Source organism: Oryza sativa, chromosome 10 (genome assembly GCF_034140825.1).
Source record: "Oryza sativa Japonica Group chromosome 10, ASM3414082v1".
In the NCBI taxonomy this organism is placed as follows: domain Eukaryota; kingdom Viridiplantae; phylum Streptophyta; class Magnoliopsida; order Poales; family Poaceae; genus Oryza; species Oryza sativa.
In genome coordinates, this window is record NC_089044.1 from 20,820,377 (window position 1) to 20,838,803 (window position 18,427).

The following is an 18,427-nucleotide window of genomic DNA, read 5'->3' on the forward strand; positions in this document are numbered from 1 at the left end:
ACATTACTAAAGTTTTACATAAATGCAGCGGAAGAAAAGAAAGACAACAGGAGCTAAGCCTTGACTAGAACTGCAGCGGGAACACCACTCCACAGGCATCCTCGACGGCACGGACGAAGCCTACTCCTCAGAGAAACCTCCATCTGACACATACTCGAACTCTGGGGTTGGGAAAAATAGAGCAAGACTGAGTACTACCCACTGTACTCAGCAAGTCATACCGGAATAGGGGTATGATGCAGGGAATTATCAACGGAGAGCCAGAGTGATTCATTTGCATAAAGCGAGCATTTATAAACAGAAGTTGAGAGACTTAAACAGTTGTAATAATTAATTAATATTAACTATCCACTGTCCAACGCTATTCCACGTTGCAACAGGCCCAACCATCCACCTAAACTATCCAAATTCAAAAGATTACACTAGGGTGAAACTAATCACGGTGAATCTGGTTGACCGCCCATAACCGCGGGCACGGCTATTCGAATAGTTTTACTCTGATCAGAGGTGTACAACTGTACCCACAAGACACAGCCCCACGACACGTTTCTGTGCGCCGACATGCCACCACGACATACCGGAAAGAGGCCGTGACAGGACCCTTCGCATAACCCCCTCTAACCAAGCACACCACACCTCAGGTTTCACCCCCACTCCTCGCAAGGCAGCGGGCAGTCCCCTCTCGTGCCTAGGTGAATCCGGAAGCCGCATAGGCCGTTGCAGGGCCCATCCAAACTCCATCACGCCCACCCTTGCCTGGATGCATCGGCTAGAGGAAAGCTACGTTACAAGCCCAGCCGTTGCCCACGCTGGCTTGTGGTAAGTACGATAAGTTCTTCCAGGGCATCCCGCGAACCGGTCCTTAACTGCCATGGGTGCCACCAGCAAAACCATGCACCCACAGCCCACCATGTGATTTATTTTAATTAACCAACACCAAAGCGGTGGCACTAATCCAACAAAACCATTAGAACCAACAGTCTAAACATTAATAAGATCTTCCCCATTGTGCACTAGTTGAACTAAGCATGGCTAAGCAATCCCTAGTCCAAACTCTAATCATGTTATAACCCCAAGCTGACAAAGAGACATGGTACAACAATAGCATGGCTATGACAATAGGTAAACATCCCATAGTAACATTATAAAACAATGCAATATTTGAAAGAAAACAATAGAGCATTTGCAATATAGGATCAACATGTTCAAGTGACAAGCATGACTTGCCTTGCTCTGCTGCTGGAGGAACCTCGGCGACTATTTCGAAGTACACCGGAGCGTCGGAGGAACCGGAATCTAGCGACATACAAGGCAAACATTGCAAACAGACTATAAGACTACTGAAACAGGGAACAAAACCATTTTTAATGGATTCTACACATTTTTCTTGATTTACTGAGACTTGAATGGGCTTAAACGGAGCTCGGATGAATTAGTTATGAATTTTAGAAGATACACTGTGTTTATTACTATAAAAGAAAAATCTTAAATCATTTATTGCGCAATAAATCCCAGGGCTGACGTCAGCACGGAGGGGGTGCGGCGCCGGCAAGCGGGGCCCACCGGTCAGCGACTCGGGAGAGGGAGGAAAGGGGCGGCGGCACGCGGGCCCACCGGTCAGCGGCTCAGGGGGAGGGAAGGAAGGGGCGGCGGCACGCGGGCCCACCGGTCAGCGGCGCACGGGAGAGGAAAGGGCGGCGGCGACCCGGCTCGGCTTGGCTCAAGGCCGGCCGACCGGTCGCGGCGATGGCGACGGCGCGCGCGCGCGTACGCGCTACCGGCGATGGCATCCGGCGGCGGAGGCGACGGCGCAAAGGCGTCGCGAAGGCGGCGGCGGACGGCGGCGGCGACCGAAGGCGACGGCGAGCGCGGGTGGCGACGACGCACGGGGAATCGGGGAAGGAAAGGAAAGGGGAGGGAGTCCTCACCGGAGGGGACGGCGGCGACCGGCGACGAGGAGCGACGGAGGGAGGTCGACACGCGGCGGACGGCGACCGGGACGACCTAAAGAACGAAAAGAAAAAGATTAGAGAGGGAGAGAGGGACCATAGAAGGCGGGAACGCCGGCCGAAGGCGGCGGGCATGGCGGCCCTCACCGTCGCACGATGGGAATGGCACTCCGGCGGCGAACCTCGACGAAGGAGGGGTGGACGGGGTGGATCTCGGCCACGCGAACCCGACGGTGGCGACGGCGCGGTGCGGCGGCGAGCCTAGCGGCGGCTAGCGGCGGCCGGAGTGGCGGAAACGGCGGCGGCAAGAGGTTGCACGGCGCGGGAGCGATGGGAGGCTCGGGAGAGTTCGGCGAAATGGGGAAAAAGCGAGAGGGGGCGACGGCGGAGCTTAAATAGGGAGAGAGGGGGCCGGACGTGGCCGGGAGAGGCGGGATTTCGCCGGCCAACATGGGGGAAGTGGGGGAGGAGAGAGAGGCGGGATTCGAAAATCGAATCCCGGCCATCTCGGGCGCGGGCGCGGGCGGGAGAGAGAGGGGAGTGGGCGCGGGGAACGCGGCGCACGCGCGGCGTGGGCGACGTGGCCCGGAGGAGGCGGAGACGTGGGCACGGCGGCGGTTGCGGGCGCGGCGGGGCGGCGGGAGCGGCGGGAGGTTGGGGGAGGACCCGACAGGTGGGCCCCACCTGTCGGCGACCCCGGGAGAGGAGGGCGGCGGGGTGGCCTGGCTGGGCTGGGGCGCGGCCTCCGGCCGGGGGAGAGAGGAGGGGAAGTGGGCCGGCGGCCCACTAAGGAAAAAGGAAAAAGAAAAAAAAGAAAAAGGAAGAAAGGAATTTCGAGGGATTTAAATATTGCTTATGCTCAATTTTAATTGGTTAAAATTATTTCGAGAGCTCTGAAAATTCCACTAAAAATCCTGTTAGTGAATTTCGACATGTAGAACTCAAGAAAAATTCCACATGCCCATTCCGATTATTATTTGCATTGATTTAAAAGGGTTTACTCTTGCTTTGCACCGGTATTTTCTTAGGGCCTCTTATAAATTAAATTTTAGGCTTGGGAGGAGAACTTCGGGGTGTGACACTGATGCTACTCAGCTTGCTTTTGATCAGTTGAAGACAGCTATGAGTAACACTCCAGTGTTAGCTTTGCCCTATTTTCAGCTTCCTTTTACTTTGGAGACTGATGCATGTGCTTATGGTCTTGGTGCTGTTTTAAGTCAGCAGGGTCACCCTATTGCTTATTATAGCAAAACTTTGGGTCCTGTTAATCAGAAATTGTCCATTTACGAAAAAGAGTTTCTAGCTATTATGATGGTTGTGGATAAGTGGAGATGTTATCTGCAGAGAGGTCCATTTATCATTAAAACAGATCACAAAAGCTTGTGTCATTTGGATGATGAAATATTGGGGACTGAATTACAGCAAAAGGCAATGACTAAATTGATGGGTTTGCAATATTCTTTTCAATACAAGAGAGGGGTTGATAATATTGTTGCTGATGCTTTATCTAGAATGCCTTCCTCCTCTCAATTTTGTGCTCTTTCTGTGGTCCAACCGATCTGGATTCAGGAGGTGATCAATTCTTATACAGTGGATCCTCAAGCTCAGCAGCTACTAGCTGAGTTGGCTGTGCATTCTCCTAATTCTCAAGGGTATTCATTGACACAAGGGATTATTAGATTCCAGAATAAGATTTGGATTGGATCCAATGCAGGACTGCATACTAAGTTGATTCAAGCTTTTCATGCTTCTGCACTTGGTGGCCATTCTGGGATTGCTGCTACTTATCATCAGATTAAGAAATTATTTGCTTGGCCTGGTCTCAAGTTGGATGTTGAAAATTTTGTGAAGCAATGTCAGGTTTGCCAACAGGCCAAACATGAACACTGTCGGCTTCCTGGACTGTTAGCTCCTCTCCCAATTCCAAAAGAGGCCTGGCAGGACATCTCCATGGATTTTATTGAAGGTTTACCGCGCTCTGATGGTTATAATGCAATTTTGGTGGTGGTGGATCGTTTTACTAAGTATGCGAATTTCATTCCTTTGTGTCATCCATTCACTGCATCACAAGTGGCTCATCTGGTGGACAAAACTGTATTTAAAACTCATGGCATCCCTCGTTCTATTGTGTCTGATCGTGATCGTCTCTTTACTAGCAAGTTCTGGACAACTCTTTTTGCTACTTGGGACACTCAATTACAGATGAGCACAGCATATCACCCGCAAATAGATGGCCAAACAGAGCGTGTCAATCAGTGTTTGGAAATGTATTTACGATGCATGACTCAGGCTAACCCTAAGAAGTGGAGCCATTGGATTCATTTGGCAGAATTTTGGTACAATACAAATTATCATACATCTCTTGGCTGTTCTCCTCATAAGGCTCTTTTTGGGGTGGATCCTCATTATTCTCAAGTTCCTGATCTGACATTGGCTACTCTGCCTGATGTGGTGGATGTTCAGACTGAAAGGCAGCACTTGTCTGAATTTTTACAGCAGCAGTTAACTCGAGCCCAGCTGCGTATGAAGAACAAGGCTGATAAAGGTCGTTCTGACCGTGTTTTTGCTGTGGGTGATGCTGTTTTCTTGAAGTTACAGCCTTATGCTCAGTCCTCAGTAGTTAATAGACCATATCCTAAGTTGGCTTATAAGTTCTTTGGCCCTTTTACTGTTTTGGAGCGCATTGGAGTGGCGGCTTATCGTTTGGATCTACCTGCCAGCAGCACTGTGCATCCGGTGTTTCATGTTTCTCAACTCAAAGCTCAGGTGCCAGATCATACTCCTGTTTATACTTCTTTGCCATCCCCAGTGGTTCTTGATGCTGCTGACGTTGTTCCTGAGGCGATTTTGGAGCGTCGACTAGTGAAGCGCGGCAATGCAGCTCATGTCCAGGTGTTGCTGAAATGGTCTTTATTACCAGCAGATCATGCTACTTGGGAGGACTATCATGTTGTGAAGACTCGCTTTCCAGATGCTCCAGCTTGGGGACAAGCTGAAACTCCTGCGGGCGGCACTGTCATGACCGACAATGGTGACACTGAGAAAGAGGTTTAACTGTGAATGATAGTGTGTGTGTGTGTGTGTGTGTGTGTGTGTTTTGGGCTAGACTTTATCAAATAGAATGCGGCCTGCTTGCCTTAAATCGTTTGGGCCAACGGTCCATGTAATCAGGAGATAAATACTCGAGAGAGAGAATGGTTGTGGCCAACCTGGCAAAAAGAAATCGAATCTATCTCTCTCCAAACTCTGTCTCTCCTCTGCCTCAGCTCTGTTTCTCTTCATCCCCAACTCCGATCTCGTCTAAATATCTCTCTCTCTCGTCGGCGGCGAGTTTCGCGGTGGCGTAGTGTTACAGTCGCCCGCGGTGGTGAGGGAGGAGGCGTGGACGCCCGCGGCGGCGAGGGCAGAGGCGTGGTCGTCCGAGGCGGTGAGGATAACCGCCGGCTTCGCGGACTGGATCTCCTGGAGTGGACTCTTCTCGGAGCCATCGAGCTTGCTCGGGGGATCACCTTTATCTTCCATAGCTTAGCCGACGGGCGGAGTATCCGCCGGCAGCGAGAGAGGCGACGCGCGGCGCGGTGGAGTGGCGATCTAGGGTTTAGTTAGGGTTTTTGGTGGAGGCGGAGACGGCGGGGGAGAAATGGAGATCGCGTTCGCATGGAGGCGGATTTGTCTGGGCTTATGGCGAGTACGGGATAGCTGGCACTTGGCAGCACAAATCACAAAGCAGCGCACTCGCGTTCCTCTAACGTGAACTGCCACGTGACGTAGTCACTGACAGGTGGGCCCGCGAGCAGTGGGGCCCACATGTCAGTCACCACGACCCTCCGACTTCACATAGAGAGGATCCCAATCCCAGCTATGGATAGGTTTAACTGTACAATATCACCTCTATCTTCCACAGCTTCAGCAAAATGTGGTACTCGTCTGTGCAGTATTCGTCTGTGCAGTATTCATCTGTGCAGCCGAAAACAATTGTAATTGAGATCCGATTACAATTTTTTCTCATAGCTCAATTGTACATTGAGGTCCGATTACATTTTTTTCTCATAGCTCATGTTTGAAGTCAGACGTTGGGTTGTGGAGACCCTGTATTTTTTTTTCAAGACCCTAGCACGTTACATACATACTCCCATGTATTGAGTAGATTTTTTTTTCAAACAGTTGTTTTCCCATTGTTAAATCACGCGTATACACTTCATACTAAGGCATGGAGAGCCAAACTCTTGCCAACAAAATCAATTTCAAATGTATCATTCCGTCTGCTGCATTTAAGATCTCACTCAATACCACGTACTAGAGGACTGAGTCTCAAACATGGCCACATAAACGTATATTTACAAGAACATTGCTCAAGTCAGTTGATCTGGGTGAAGGTGAATTTATTGAATATAAATGAGAAGCACAAAAGAAGATTTGCATCGAAGACATTTCTCAGTATAATGTCATACAAGAAGTTCCTCACTGTTGTTAAATAAATTGTAAAAGGAGCACCTATACCTGCAGGTTTCCGTTCAGAACTTACAAACTTAACACCTCATTGTTCTATCTCAATAAACAAGCTCGCCTGCGGATGCAAACCTGCTTCCTCCAGCGTTTGGGAGAGTTTTTCTGGACCGTATGTCACCCTCGGGAAGTTCGAAACTAGGCTGTACTTCTCTGCTTTCAAGCAGTCCAAAGAATCAACATAGTCATACAGTGAAGTGATGGTAGTGGAACTGTTGAATCTCCTTTCTTTGCGCTCTCCAGTTGGAAATCTTATAAGAACCTACAAAATCATCAGCACGGTCCTTTATTAGTTCCAAAGAATTTGCAGATACAACGCAGATCATCAGCAGTTTAGAAATATCTGTGCTAACATCTAAAGAAAATTACTACTAAACAAACCACCTATACGTAGAATGCATGGTTTGTGAAGGTACAAATCAAAAAATTAGTCATGATGTGTTGCGTTCAAAGCTATCATGTAGCTCCACAGAGATGAATAAGCTTACTGAAGCCTTCTGCATCACTAATAAAAGCAATCTAGCATAGCTGCTACTGTATTGTATTTAGTCATCAAAAGTAGACAAATGTGGTTGTAACTTGTCAGCACATTATCCTAGAATAAGATCATAACAGGTTGATAAGGAAGATGGACAAAGAATGTGAACATACTCGAGTAACATCTGGTCCTTTCTCAGGTTCTGCTCCAAGAGCCATGGCCTTCTCTTGTCTCCTCCTTGCAAGAGCGGCTTCTTTCTCAGCTGCTTCTTGGGCAGCCCTTTCTTGAGCCTCCTCTTCTTCTTTGCGCTTTCTCTCAGCCTCTGCAGCCTCTCTTTCACGCTTTTCCTGCTCCTCTCTCCGTTGGCGTTCCCTGGCCTGGTACAACAACATCCATTAGGACCAACCAAAATCGTTTTCCCCTAGACTGGTAATTTTACCAAAAAAAAAGAGAGAAGGAATTGCTCAATAAGTTGGTGCTTCAAAACATTCAAATACTGGCAGAAAATCTGTATGCACCGTTCTATGGTCTGCTTTAATCAGTTCACTAACTAATGTATTAGTGTGCCCATTACCATGCACAAATACTGTCCTTAGAACGGTACAATGCCCTTAGCTGAAGAAAATGAAAACAAGGTGTAATATATAGATAAATTAGTTCCCCATTGTCATGTAACTACCCCAGACCCTATCGTTGAACCCATATTACACAGCATGCATACTCTTGTACTAAAGCGCATCAATAATATAAGAACAGAAATGGCCTCCAGAGTTTAGCATACCTGATCAGCTTCAAGTGCAGCTCTATAAGCAGCATCTTGTTCCTCACGCAAGCGTTGATTGTTTAGCCTCTCTTCAGCATCAATCCTAGCAGCAACGAGTGATGCACTGCATTCTTCAACTGCCCCTTGAAGAGTTGTTATCATCTCTTCAGGTGATTTGGGCCCCTCAATCTTCGGAACACAAAATGAAAATGCATGAGCAATATTGATCAACTATATAACTGTACGGTAGCAGAAAAAAAATACTAAGGTACTTTGAAACGACAAGAAAAAAGAGTACAGAGCTTTGGATCCATTAATGACTAATGTTATGCCAGTAACGATGTGGGGCATAGTAACTGCCTTGAGCTGATGAGCTCTAGGGGTATAAATATAATCACGCATGATGCACAAATGCTGGGAAGGAAACAAGATGTTTGCACGATTTTGATCTAGAATAAAACATCGTTAAGGACTTAACATAAGTCCTGGCAATAGCATTCAAATACTAATGAGTGGTGCTAACAAACAGTAGGATTACTTGCGAGTAAGCAGCAACACTGCCTTGACAGAAGCTGGATGATTATATTATTGCACAATGTATTGTTGATAGAGAATACACGCACTACGAATTCTATGGACTACAATATTAAATAAAATGGGGTATCAGAGAAAAGCAAGTACAGCAAGTCAAGTTTTAATAACAATGCATATATTTGTTAAACAGCACAGTGAACAAAACCTGATCTTTTACTCTCACCTATCAACGTAACAATCTAGAACAACAAAATATATCACCTGCTAGTTTCAACACAGTGCAGTAGTCAAGCAAACAGAATTCGATACTGCCATAATATTATGTGTGAAATTTTATCTACAGGAAAGTTTTGTGAATGTGTACAAATTTAAAAGAACATAAAGGAGAATGCCTAAAAAATCTAAAATGAAAAGGTAATGATGAAAATTTGGAATTTGTCTTGCTCATTGGTAAAACATTTTTTCCCCAAAGCACCCTTCACACATTCAATTCAGATAAAACTCCAGTTTGGGATATGTATTAACTTAGTTTTCTAGGGTACTTTAAGAGGAAAAGATAATTACCAAATTTCTAGTATCATCAGCAGTAGTTGCTGAAATCCATGAGTATTGCACAAAATTCCAGCTAATGCAATTATCAAGGATGATGTAAATGAGTAAATGACAGAGTGTCCTATATCATGTTTTGCACATGATAGTTGGTGGGTGGGAATGAGATAAGGGATTGTAGTTCTTAAAGTGAGGGGATTTTGGCTTAGAAATTTGAATGCCCAACTCTCACCATTTAATCCCATAAAATAGTTTGGGGACTAGGAATTTGAGTATATATAAAACAATTCCACTAAGACTCCCATCTAAATCTCATCCTAACCAAGCAAATCAATGAGAAACAAAATCAGCTCCCAAAGTCACAACAACTCTAATTCATGAAACAAAATCACTTACAGAACATATGACACATCTAATTTAAGAAAGCATATTGCAGACATACCAAATCCACAAAATGGATTTTAAGTTATAACAACATAAACACTTCGAAAACAATAAGCTGAAACAACTATGATATAGGAAGCAACTATACTCAAAGTTAATCCTACTGTAAATGGCAACCGGGTCTGTATGCATAACAATGGCCTAACTCTCGCAACTGCATCTCAATGTTCTCAAAGCGCAGGAATGGCATGTCGTAACCAAATAAAACATCGTAATTAATACAGATGAGAACTTTGTAACAAATGGTGCATAACAAGTTGATCTAATAATGGAAAGCATTGCCGGACTAAACCCCCAACAAATTGAATTGTTTCACACAAACGCCTCTCTACACTATAGTCAATGTGATAATCCACAGTCAGAAACCACATAAACTAAGGAGCACAGCAGCTGATCTTAGATAACAAATCCAACATATTTCTCAGACATTATAAATAGCACATCAACACCATACCTGCCGCAACAACACAATTCTCTGGTTCGTAGACGCCATGACCACCGCGCAGAAAGGGAACCTCGATGCATTCAGGCTGTTGCTCATCTTGAACCCTTCAGTCCTCCTGATGCTACCACCCCACGCAACGAAGTTCTCATCTATGAAGGCCGCGACTGGCTCAGCGCAGAGGCAGCCACCGCAGAAGGCAGGGGTGTCCGGGTGATCAGGGGAGTGCAGGTACACGAAGAGAAGCTTGTACTCGCGCTGCGCACGCTGCAACGCATCCGCGAAGCCCTCGGCGACGAAGTGGGGGCCACGGCCGGCGCCGAACTCGCGCTCGAACTCCGCCACGAAGTCAGCCGCCTCGGCCGCCGACGGGGGCAGCTCGAGAAGCCGGTCGCCTCCTCCGCCCCCGCCCTGCGCGAGGCCGAGGATGGAGAGGGAGCGAGACAGCACACCTCCGGCGACCCAGGCACCGAGACGGATCGAACCGGCGATGAGCCCAACCCCACCGGAGACCACGTAGAAGGGGAGCGTCACGAGCTTCCACGCGATCCCCGGCTGCTGCTGCTGCTGCTGCTGCTGCGGAGGCGGAGGCAGGTGCGGCGCGACCAAATCCGCCTCCCTCGGTGCCAGCGGGGGCAGGGGCGCGGAGGGGGCCGGGTCGGGGGAGGAGGGGTTGGCGGTGATGGAGGAGACGGCGAGCTGGAGGTCCCAGTTGTGGGCGGCGAGGATCTCGGTGCAGAGGTCGTGGTCGGAGATGCCGGTGACCGCCTGGAAGTAGCTGACCTTGTCGTCGACGGTCTCCGCCATGGCGGCGGGCGGCGGCGAGGCCGAGGGCGGAGCTAGGGTTTGGGGATTTGGCGTCGGCGGCGGCGGCGGCGGCGGTAGTAGTTAGCACGAAGGAAGAGGCGAGAAGGGGCGGAGTTAATCGTGGGGCGCGACCGAGGTGGGAGGAAGACGAGTCAGTAGTGGTGACGTCTGATCTTCCTTTGCTCTCGTCTCGCGATCGGATAAAAACCACGAGAAGCAACGGAAAATATACGCGTATAAAGTAATGAAATAATCGTGCGTGAAAACACATTGAAGTAGTTTAAGTTTCCTTTAAATTTTGGGAAAATTTTGGTAGGATTCCAAATTGTAATAAAAAAAGTCCATGTTTGGTCTTTGAAAAAAAGATTGGATTGAAACTTCTCAGGTCTTATGAACTTCCTTAAAAATGTCTCAGTGAATATAGATTTTCACGGGAAATTAATAAGAATTGTAATCTTTTGAAAATTTTGTTTTGATTAGTCTGTTTCTTTCCGTCCAATTCCTATGTTGTGTTTTCATGTGGTTTATTCAAACCACTACTATCATTCTTCTTTGCGTTTTGTAATTTTTCTGTTTCCTTTATGTTTGCTGCGTTTTACCAAGTTTAAAGGGGGCTTATTGATTGTTGGTTAAAAATCTTCAAAGTTGACTTTTTAAAATCAAAACACGTCCTACAAAAGTGAAAAGGGTCTTGACATGTTTAAAAACAAGATGTAAAATTTGACTACCGAGTTGATGACTAGTATACGGTTGTACCCGGAACAGAAAAGTACTTTGTACTTATACTACGGTTTCGTGCTGACGCCGATTGGAATCGGTTGAAGCTTACCACCAATCAGCATCAGCCAGCAGCGGCCACAAGCGTCACAAAGGCGCAAACTGTGGGGACTAGAACCAGAATTTGCTTGCCTCTTCTAGATTGTTCTTCTTTTCATGAAAACTACGTAATGCAAGTTTGCAACTAGCCAGCTACTCGTACTGATCAACAAGCAGTACGAGCGAAACTGCCACCATAAGGTTCAGAAATAGTTTTCAAACACAAAATCTGCCAATAGAACAGACAACAAAACCTGATCAACAATTCAGAATTGCAGAATTTGGCATCTGAATTCTGCCAATATGGCTTTCATATCAGGATTTCAGAATTGCATACAACTCCTTTAACATATCAGATTTGACATCAGAAACTCATGGGGAAGTAACATCCGAAGTTCTTTACAACAAAGATTATACAGCCATACATGATACAGCTGATATAGGGGTAAGAAGATTATGAGTATCACTTGCATCAATACATTCTCACGCTCAAATCTCCTCAATAAGAACCTTGGATTGGGCATCGTTCTTTCTACCAGCCCTTTGAAATTGACTCCCGCAATCCAACTCCTCCAGAGATGCTTTCTGCACCTCAACGAGGCGAGCTAAAGACGACCATGCCTCATTTGGTTGCTCATGAACCCAGCATGTCATGAAGTACAACTTCCTATCTGCGGCACGAAGCTTTTGGGTGCTCCGTGATCGCTCCGCCTTGCCCAATTTCTCTGCCTTGAGCATCCTCTCACCGATATGAATGAGCCTGCGGAAGTCACAGAGGGCACAAACAAGCGCATTGCCTCCTAACGTGAGAAGGCTGATGATATCATCCACGAGAGCTATAGCAAACCTGAAACCTCCGGTGTGCCTGTAAGCCGGTGAGCATGTCTCCTCTATACATGCCGTGAGGGCTTCAGATACTGTCTCAGGTTTAGCATCCTCCCCCATGACTTTTGACACAGACAACGCAACAGTAGAGGCACCAAAAGGATCAGAGCGCCAATCGCCATTGTGGAGGCGAAGTGTGAAGCAGTAACTGTACAGTATATCAACCAAGTGAACCGCAAGCAGCGGAGATGGCTCCGCTCTGGTTAGCTGTTCGAGTGACGGGAGAGCAGATTCTGGCCCTTCTGGGATTTCACTGATGCTAGACTCTGGGTCAGCCATTGGATCTGACGTATCAGTGTCTTCTACACTCACTTGTCTGATAAGCTGGCTTCCATCTGGACTGAGGGAAATCGATCTAGCGGAAGGTTTTTTCCACCATGGTGTCCATGGCTCGATCATCTTGCTGAGTTCACCTGAAGCCAGAGCTTGACGAAATCGTTTGATTTCATCATCAGAGAGGTCTTCAAGCTTGATCTCATCTCCTGTTTGAAGAACAAACAAATATTAATCTAATGAGAGCTCAGCAGAAAACTTGAAGTACATAACAATATTTGCTTGTTTAGAAAAGTTCCATCCCAAAAATGACAAGGCCAAATTATCATCCAGCATGAAAATTGAAAAAATGAGCCACATGAACAGAACTTGAATACTGTATTTCAAGAAATGAAGCAATTACTCAACATGAAAATACAATAATCAGAGGTAAATGTAAAAATGACAAAAAAGGACAGCTTGCCAGCATTTGGCAGGCTAAGTTATCCTTATACTACAGATGCAATTTGTTTGATCCACAACCTTTTAATGGAAAGGAATACTGAACGTAATTCTCACATGAAAATTTACATTGGTAAGTCTAACTCTGAATTCCCTTCACAAGCATTTGTCTATCTTAAATCAGTTATTTGTTTTTTCTTATACTAGTTGCAAAAAAAATTTAGTTAACAAAGGTGTTAAGAAATGATTGGTTAGTGCAATTGTTTAAAGAATACCTAGGTTTTCATAAATAAAAATAAGAGCACTGTGAAATGCTATGGTTTATTCACATTAGGAAGGCATGAGAAGTACACACATACCAGACATAACTTTTTGAATAAGCTCCTCTGACAGAATTGACTCTGCAGGACAAAACATGTATGACATGTCAAAAGAAAAGATCCTCACATATCAAAATATAGCATATGCACCACTCAACAATCATAATCACCTCAACCAATTCACAACAGGTAGGCCCTCATAACTCATTAAATCATAACCAAAACTAGACAAGCCCAAAATCTGCTAGATGCGCCAAACAAAGATTTGATTATTGAAAGAGCTATTGCAAAAATTTATACAATCCACATAATCACATAGTTAGCAAGGGGATCATCCTTCCTAATAGTAGGAGGTAATTGTAATTCAGTACTAGGCTTTTGTTCATAATATTTTAGTGATATAGAGTACAATTAACTGGCAGGAGTCACAGCCTTCCGTGTCTCTGGTAGGTCAGCCCGACCATAACATTTTATGTATAAAACAGAGATGACATAACAGAATAATCTCCTTATGAAACTGAACAGAAATGGTAACTTTCACAACTAGTAATAAGCACTGACCAGACAATATATTATCACATATTATCTGTGTTAGAGAAAGTATGATCTTCTAGAAGAGTACTCGAAACCATTTAGATGACAAATAGGTAAACAGAAACCAGTCAGGCCTTAAACTAATGAAATTATAAGTTTAGATGTATTACAGTCGTCACATCTTCTATTGTTTTCCATGATACAAACATCCATTCCTGTACTACCAAGTTCAGCAGTAAGAGTACAAATATTAATGCTGACAAACTAGTAGATGATTTTTCTACCACTACCAGCTTTGAGAGTGAAATAGCATGCAAATAGAAAAATTAATAATAATATGTTTTCAGAGCAAACAAACTAGGAGAGAATGATTAAAAATTCAATTTGACCATAAAATCTTAAATAGTAATACTTCACGTAAGCGCAATATAAATAAGTAGAAACACAAGCAATAATTCACGCTTTATAAAAATAATGGTTTCAATAAGAGTGAGGCAGATGCAATCCTAAGGTGGAAAATCTGAGCACTTGCAACATCCTCATCACCAATAACAAATCCCGATCATTTATATTTACAGAAAAGGATAGCTAATGGTTTATAGACTATCAGACATAATGTAAAAGAATGCATATCAACCATACCATCTTCGCCTTCTGAATCCATATCTTCTTCTTCCAAGTGGAACCTTTTAAGTATGTCTAACATCTTCTTCTTTGATTCATCTTCAGGTTGCATCTGCTTAAGCTCATCCATAACATTCTCACGCATGAAGGATTCAGTGCACTGAACACTATGCCCCTACAGAACAAGAATTATATAAGATATAAGAGGTTACAAAAGTAAAAGGTGCAATAATGTAAACATCATTATTCCTTGAGATCAATATGCATAAATTCACTAGTCAATTATGTAGATGGTAAATTCCTCGAGTTAGATATATTGCACCCATATAAGCAGACCCCTTAAATCGATGTTGTTGTTTTGTAGATAAACATGTATTCTCTTTCAACAATCATTTGACAGTCTCAGTCACACTGGTACAATCCACTCAGGGTAGCATTAATGCTGTTGTATGGTATATTGGTGGTATCTAAATGAATGTGAGAAAAATTCCAACCTCCTCAGAAAGTTTACACCATGTGGCCATTTGAAATGTTAACAGACCCATAGTGAGGAACTAGAATAACCTATGCCGTTGGAAAGGACAAATGCGCTTTCAATTCATCTTTTCTGTTCCATATGATAGTTGAAATTTCTTAAGTTCAGCACATTAGCCATCCAGCTAGTAATGCAACCCTTTTCATGAAACTACATTGGACAGCACAAGGAGGGAATTTCTGCAGCCTAATTAGCAACGGAAATGCACCATATCAGTGTGACTGCAAGTAACTTAACCATTTCCATTTGTACCAGACTCAGATATACGCTTTTAGCATATAAACCAAAATTACTCTTCCAAAAAGTATACGAACTCATTGCTGCAATTCTACAAACACCTTGTGTGCGTCAGCACTAACTCACTGAGACACCCACGACACCAAACCAACACGAGCATGAACCCTCCCTGGAGGTGTTCTACAAGCAGCGAGCCTCGAAGAGCACGAAGCCCGCAGTACGGGAGCAGCAGAAGCGAGAGGGAAATCGCACGCACCTTGTAGCACGGGAGCGAGCAGTACCGGGCGTTACAACGGGGGCAAGTGTACTGCGCGAACTGCTTCTGGCACCTGCAACAACCGTAAGCTCACACGATCACGATTAGGCACGTAGCGCGAGACCGGGGAGGAGGAACGCCGAGGCTTACACGCGGCAGATGACCCTGGTTTCCGCGAGGGAGAACGAGGCGGCGGCGGCGGAGGAGGAGGAGGAGGAGGAGGAGGCGGCCGCGTCCTCGGAGACCACGACTTCCCTCTCCATCGCCGGCACCTCGCCTACGACGCTTCTCCCCCGCGTTCCTCACCCCCTCCCTCGGTGGCGCCGGAGCGTCGGCGGTGGATTCCGGTGTGCGCCGCGGCGGGTTCGGAGATTTCTCTCGAAGCTGGAGGAAGAGGAGCGGAAGTCAAGTGGGAATAGGCCTCTGGCCCAAAAGAGCGCAACTTTTTGGAAATGGGCCGTGAGTATAATTAAGCAGTAAGGAAAAAGTCCACTTAGACTCCCTTAATTGTTCACCGAATCTAATTCGTGACCCTTAACTAGAAAACCGGGTAAGACGACTCCCCCATTTAGTAAAACCGGTACAAATCGACTCCGAAGGCAGTATTGTGGGCGGTATCCGATGACGTGGCACCTTGACCGTGGTCAACACTGCTAACTCAACTGAGGATGGTGAGAAATAGATAGCTGACAGTGGGCCATCGTGAGCTCAGTCAGATCAGGACTGGCATGTGGGCTCTTTTTTTCATTGACCGATGGGGCGACGGCTTGGGCGGCACCGGGGGGCGCGTGCGCGTCGGTAGCAGTGGACTGCGGCCGTCCCTCCTCCTCTTCTCATCCAGATCCAGTGATGGCGGCGGCGGTGGAGAAGACCGGCGCGAAGGCCGGGTGGAGTGGTGGCGGCGACGGTGGCGGCCCCCTCTCCCTCTCCCTCCTGGGGGCCGGCGTTGCATGCGAGAGGAAGAGAGGGGTCGGGCTTGGCGACGGCGGCGACGGGCGGGAGTGTGCGCGCTGGAGCGGAGGTGGTGGTGTGAGGGGCCGGAACAGTGGTGGAGGGGCGCGGCACCGTCGTCACGATCCGGTGATGGCGGCGACGGTGGAGAAGGCTAGCGCGAAGGCCAGGCGGATTAGTGGCAACGGCGGTGGTGGTGGTGGCGACGACGGCGGCGGCCCCCCCTCTCTCTCTCTCTCTCTCTCCACCGTCGCTCGAGAGGAAGGACCCAGCCTCTCCACTTCAGGATGTCCGCGCCACCTCGCCGGCGACCTCAGCCCCATCCACCCCCTCTCTCTCTCTCCCCGTCCGCGCCGGCCGCCGCCACCTCCCCCCAGCCGCTCCTTGTGCCTTCCTCACCGCCGCAGCTTCCTCGCCCCGCCGCGCTGCCTCTCCACTTCACCAACCGCTCTCATGTTACCGCCGCTGACGGTATCCTCTATCCCGTCGCCATGTCCTCCGCCACCTCCTCTCCCCTCTCCCCTACACGAAGATGAGCAGCTGCGCGCGGTGTCGGCTGGCGGAGAGGCCGATCTGCATTTGTGTCGCCGTCGTCGCCACTCCGGCCCTCGCCTGCCGTCGCCGCTGATTCGGCTCCCGCTCCCGGGGTGCGTCGAAGGGGAAGAGAAAAGAGGAAGAAGGGAGAGAGAGGGAGGAGGAAGAAGGGAAGGAGAAAGATGACATGTGGGCCCCATATGTTAGTGGGTCTCACAATATATTTTATGTGTGAATGACAGATGGGTCCCATAGATTTTTTTTAATTCTAATGCCATATAAGCGCTACGTGGGACGAAGACCAGGTCAGCGCCGCCACGTAAGCGCCACGTCAGCAAAACCGCCCTCCAAAACCGCTAGAGGAGTCGATTTGTACCGGTTTTAGTAATTGGGGGAGTCGTCCTACCTGGTTTTCTAGTTAAGGGTCCGAATTAGATTCGGTGAACAATTAAGAGAGTCAAAGTGGACTTTTTCCAAGCAGTAATTAGGCCTAAATGGGCCAATAGTAGTTTGGATTGGGCCTACGATATGGCTCCTCAGTTGGACCAACCAAGAAGTCCAGAGCCAGGTCAGCGGGTCAGCTTCCAGTTCCCTCTAAAAAAACTCAGCCTCCATTTGGAACAGGAGTTTTACGGGGAAAAAAATCAGATATAAAACGGAGTAGTACTCCACTAAATTTCCGGTTGAACTTTGAAATGCAGAAATTCACAAGAGATTATTCAATTCCCTATATTTCAGATATGTTGTAAATTTTTCTCACGTTTTAATTAAACGCAAGATGCAACCGAAGATAGTCCGGCGCAGGGCTTTCAAAGCACAGCCCGTGGAACAAACATAGGACCAAAGTAATGATGTGTACCACAATTTCTAGAGTCTAAAAGGCCATATTATGTTATAGCTCGTGCTTTGGTCCAAAGACATAGCAAAATTTTAGCCTTTTTGAAAATGATCTTCTTAATCTCTGAACCGAAGATGCCAAAGTCCATATTTTGTACCAAGAAAATTCAGTGACAAGTGACAACCCCCGCAAAGATTATCACTGTAGAGGTGTCAACTGTCAATCTTTGATTGTGTGAAGTGATACATTAGAAATTAGTAGCTGAAAAATAATTCTAGACTCGCTGTCAATGTCTATTAGTTAGTGCTCCCAAAGAGAGAAACTTCACGTATAAGAGAACTTCTTCAAAATGCTGTACTTGTACATCGCTGACATGCCTAATCGAATTCTTGATTCTTGATATTCGGTCTCTATATTACATAGTATGTCTCAAAATATAATAATTTAAGATTTCATTAGATACATTTCAGAGTGTTACTTCTTTCATCTCAAAATAAGTTAACATAATACTGGATGTGGCATATTTTAGTAATACAAATCTACATAGTGTTTATCCAAATTTTGTAGTACTATGATATATCATATCGCATATTAGATTAACTTGTTTTGGAATTGATACAAAATGACAGTTATTTCAGTATGTTAAGGATACATATGTATCCATAATTCATTTAGAGTTACTTAATAGCCTATTTCTTATACCATAACTCT

The 18,427-nt window shown here is 46.2% G+C and overlaps 2 protein-coding genes across 2 annotated transcripts; both read right to left on the reverse strand.

The window, feature by feature from the left end:
• Positions 1 to 6,316: 6,316 nt before the first annotated feature.
• Positions 6,317 to 10,642, reverse strand: LOC4349139 (plant UBX domain-containing protein 10). Its single transcript, XM_015759528.3, has 4 exons — positions 9,678 to 10,642; positions 7,715 to 7,885; positions 7,107 to 7,310; positions 6,317 to 6,717 (listed from the first exon to the last, which is right to left on the reverse strand). Exons 1-4 carry the CDS (start codon positions 10,470 to 10,472, stop codon positions 6,487 to 6,489), a joined length of 1,401 nt encoding a protein of 466 aa, XP_015615014.1. The 5' UTR covers positions 10,473 to 10,642; the 3' UTR covers positions 6,317 to 6,486.
• Positions 10,643 to 11,560: 918 nt separating this feature from the next.
• LOC4349140 (uncharacterized) lies at positions 11,561 to 15,793 on the reverse strand. The gene is made up of 5 exons (XM_015757318.3): positions 15,544 to 15,793; positions 15,394 to 15,466; positions 14,384 to 14,540; positions 13,247 to 13,288; positions 11,561 to 12,655 (listed from the first exon to the last, which is right to left on the reverse strand). Exons 1-5 carry the CDS (start codon positions 15,654 to 15,656, stop codon positions 11,778 to 11,780), a joined length of 1,263 nt encoding a protein of 420 aa, XP_015612804.1. The 5' UTR covers positions 15,657 to 15,793; the 3' UTR covers positions 11,561 to 11,777.
• Between the last annotated feature and the right edge of the window lie 2,634 nt (positions 15,794 to 18,427).